General features: G+C 40.5%; 1 protein-coding gene across 1 annotated transcript in view; it reads right to left on the bottom strand.

Annotated features, from left to right (window-relative positions):
* SLC9A8 (solute carrier family 9 member A8) overlaps positions 1-4,005 on the bottom strand; it is a 32,214-nt gene extending 28,209 nt beyond the window's left edge. Inside the window, exon 1 of the mRNA XM_019472967.1 lies at positions 3,833-4,005. Coding sequence (XP_019328512.1) covers positions 3,833-3,863 — 31 coding nt within the window. The 5' untranslated portion in view covers positions 3,864-4,005. The remainder of the gene's footprint in view (positions 1-3,832) is intronic.
* Between the last annotated feature and the right edge of the window lie 240 nt (positions 4,006-4,245).

The following is a 4,245-nucleotide window of genomic DNA, read 5'->3' as shown; positions in this document are numbered from 1 at the left end:
GCCCGCCAACTGGATTGAACTCCATTCACCACAACTCTCTGGGCCCGGCCGTCCAGCCAGTTTTTGACCCAGTGTAGAAAAACACGGAACAGATTTGGCTTGAAGTTTAAAAAAAAAATTAGAATCTAAATCTGATGCAACATTGTTTTTATGTTTTTAAAAATTCAATTTTGTACTGTAGTAATACATTTAGGGAGAAAGTCTATGTCTCACAACAAAAACGGAGGTTACAGTAATATGAAAATCCCATACAGCCTCTAGAAAAAAAAAAACCCCCCCCCCCAGCCTCTATGCCAAGGGTAAAGGCAAATTACAAAGGATCTCTAGCAGATCTGGGTACCATCCGCAGATATGGTTGGAAGACACCGCTTGATTCTTTTAGAACTACTACAGGTGGGAAACTTCTCTATAAGAATCAAATAAGGCTGGATTATTAAATTCCTAACAATTTTTATCTGAATATTCCCCGCATTGAAAGTACCACAATTCTTCTACCATTTTAATTTAGCTCAACAAAGGGTCAAACAAAGAAACAACATCTGACCTGCATGTCTGTAATACATGTATTTCGCTCTACTTGCTAACAAATCCTCCTGCAGTGGCCTGGGATATAAACAGTATTACCGCTCGCGTTTTGTCAGAAAGCAACTGAAGCTTAAGCTAAGTCAACAGCATTTTATATACTGTAATCAAATTGTGGCCTGTTAATCGCAGCAGAGACTATTTTAAACTATGTGTCTGACAAACACAGATAGTCATAACTGCAATGGGAATCTTCATTCTCCTTACTCTGTGCCCTGTGTAAGTGTCTGCGACTCTCACCGTACTTCAGTGTGGGCAGCACAGTGCCAGGCCACACTACAACAGCACACATTTTGAACTCGGGAGTGAACTAGCTTCTCGGAACTGCTCTTAGTGATTTGGTTTAACAGCTCCTTCTAGTTAACTAAAAACCAAACAGCCACACGCAGATGGTTCAGAAAAGCGCTTTCAATTTACAGCCTGAAAAGGTGCAAAACGGTCCACAAGTAGTTCTGAGCACTGGCATGGTTTGCTGGATCACACCACCTGTGAACTACTGGGGTCTACAACGTGATCTGTATTTACTATACAGTGTCACAAAAACAAAGTACAAACCTCAAATACAAACACCACTTTTCATCGTCCTACTCTCCAATACGGTGCTAAGGAACGGGTATCACACCGATGCCTGCATTCTCCCACTTGTTATCTCGTACACCCAGTTCGTACACATGGTGAGCATTTCACTGATGAGCACGTGAATAGATGCATGGGCTTATGAACTGAGCAAGGACTCATGAAAAACAGTAGTATTTGCTCAATTACTGGCATGTAATTTGTTCAGGGACAAAGCTGTGGGTTCAGAGTGATGAGCAGGGATGGCTCCATTCATGAAGATTGGTGGGGCTCCCTTCCCCACATATTTACCCCACTTCCACTCCACCAATCTTTACAATATCGATCAATCAGTTCTCAAAACACCTGAGTTTACAGCACCATACGTTAATGCAGACTCAAACTGGTGTTTACTTTAAAACGTTGTACTAGAAACTGCAGCAGTTCAGAAGCTGACTAACAAGCAACCCAGACATTTGGCTGCCAACTGCCAAACAGACTATGGGAGCAATAGCTTCATCGTGTATCTCAAGCGAAGTTTTTATTCACCTGTCAATCAGTATTATTGAGTTTTGTATCAATTTCCTGCCTGTTAAACATGAAAAATATGCACCCAGTAAAGACATCTAGGATTACTGTGTTAAAAGCATTCCATGCTGCTCTTTGGGATAGGTCCATAAAGGCATCTGGACGTTACGCATTTCCAGCAGCTCCAATGCAAGCACAAACATGCTTTCTATTTAGCAGATCTAATCACCAGCTCCTTTCTACCAGCTTTCGACTACTTTGCTTTGGCAATAAAACAAAAAGCAACCATAGTCTAAGAAGTAACTCCCACCACCATAAGTATTATGGCAGCCTGGTATATTCTTTAGCTGTTGGTCACCCATTCCTTGTGTAAGACTGCTCAGTTTGTATCTGGCAGCCTATCATCTGCCCCAGGCACTTGCACGTATCAGGAGTAAAACAATCAGGCAAGAGGCTGGAAAAAGCGGTGTTCTGGACAGGCTAAAAGAACGTTGAGTGTCCCCTTAAGGAAGGGCACAGTAAAAGCATATAACGTAACAGAAGGGATTCATGGATCACATGAACCTGGCAGAACAGAGGTATGACTTTGAAAGTGAAGTGGTGTTTGAACAGATAAATAAGGCACAGAAGTCTGGGGTCAGAGACTAACTCATGCTACTCCAGGCACTTTAAATTTACGGCTTGGCTTTGACACAACACAGCTCAGAACAGATCTGCTTCTGGGTCTATTCCAGTTTAGAACATTTTAAAGGCCATTTTACAGCTCACAACATCCAGATTTAAGAGTACTGTAGACACATTCATTTTCACCCTTCCTACACCCTTAAATCAGAGATTATGAATGGGAATAACTATGAACAATAAGCTTTTATACTGGTTTTACTTTGTTCGGGGAACTCCCCTGTCCTGAGGGTGATGCTTTTAAGATCCATCAAGCTATTAGACTGGCATAAATAGGCTAGAACACAGCCAAAAAAATCATAGCTCTGTTCTTAAGTCCTAGGAATACAATTTTACTATGAATGGCCCTTTTAAAATCCATGAGACACACATATCCAGAAATTTTATTTTAATCCTGGAAGTCTTCTGATCCACTGCATTTTGCTTTGGTCTTTTGTTTCTGTTCAAATTCTAATATGCCATTGATCTCTGGGAAAACATTAACCCTCTTTGAAGACAGATACTTTAGAAATAAGCAGAACCCTTCTACCCTTCTACTTTTTGCCACACTAAGAATAGTTATTTATAGGAGACCAATTTTTCTTCTTTTTAAACCCAAATGATTTGTAGAAGTTTCTGCATTGCTGTCAACTCCACACCTATTATTTTCTCCATTTGCTACCGAAAGAATAACCACTTAGAAGACTATGTGACCCATCTGTCACAGAAAAGTCTCTGTGTAGCTTGCTTTGGAGGAACCAAGCACACAAACACACAGATAACAGACAAACCCTTAACCCTCCATGAAAGTTTTGTTATTGTTACAGTTTTGACTACAGCATTGCTCTAAGCAGATGGTGAGAGATAACTATATTCTGTTGAAGAAAGATAACAGCCCAGACTTATAGAAAAGTTGGGCGTGCATCTGCCATTCAAAATGCCTATATATGTACAACAATGTTAATATAATCATGGCAACCTGCATGTTATTATCACACTCTTGTAGGAGCTTAAGAACAACAGGACAGCCAGAAAAATAGATACTGAATTTTAGTACTCGTGCATATAAATCTGACTGCCTTCTATTGGCTTATATAACAAAATATCTGAGGGTTGTCCAGAAGTGCTAGAAGTAGTTAAATTGACATCTATCCAGTACGTTGTTTGCAAAGACAGCTGCAAGCACCACAGAGTATTCTGACAGTGTCTTTTTCATGCAGGAACACATGCCATGTACTTGATAAAGAAGGCAAAGACAATTAAATATGTTGTTTGCGCTTTGAGACCATGATGAAAAGGTTTGCAACGGTCCTCAGCTTTCCACATGTTTGGGAGGTTCAGGCAGTTATATACCCAACTTTCTAAATCCCTGTGCCTGTACAATATTCCACTTCATAGAGAGAAAACCAGAGGAGAAATAAAATGCTATGATTTTGAAAGTTGGCCTATGTCCTCAGATACAGAGTACAATTAATAGAGATTAAAAGACTTTCAGTTCATCATTCACCTAAAACAAGAAGACTAAAAAAAATCGTCATGCCACTAGATTGCTCCTCTTGCTGTGCTTGGACTCCAGTCTGAACTGGAAGGATAGGTTTAGCAGGTGTAGGTACCACCAATTTGGTAGTAGCAGCCAGCGTAGTGTGGAGGGTGACATTGATGACTTCATGGCTGGCATTTGCAGACCTGTCAGGATAAAACAATACGTGATTATACTGGATGGGAGCAGCATGACAAAGACTTAGCCTACTAAAGACATGCATGCATGAAACAACCACCAGATCATACTGAATTTGTACTCGTGACCAACACATTAAGGTTGCTTTTTAAAAGTGGTCTCTGATCACAGACAAATACTGGAAGTTCAGATTCATGGAGCTGATTATTGCCGAGTTCCTTCATGCACTGCAGACACCAAAT

This window comes from Aptenodytes forsteri, unplaced genomic scaffold (assembly GCF_000699145.1).
Source record: "Aptenodytes forsteri isolate BGI_AS27 unplaced genomic scaffold, ASM69914v1 Scaffold374, whole genome shotgun sequence".
NCBI classification, from domain to species: Eukaryota; Metazoa; Chordata; class Aves; order Sphenisciformes; family Spheniscidae; genus Aptenodytes; species Aptenodytes forsteri.
This window is presented reverse-complemented; position numbering and strand designations above follow the sequence as displayed.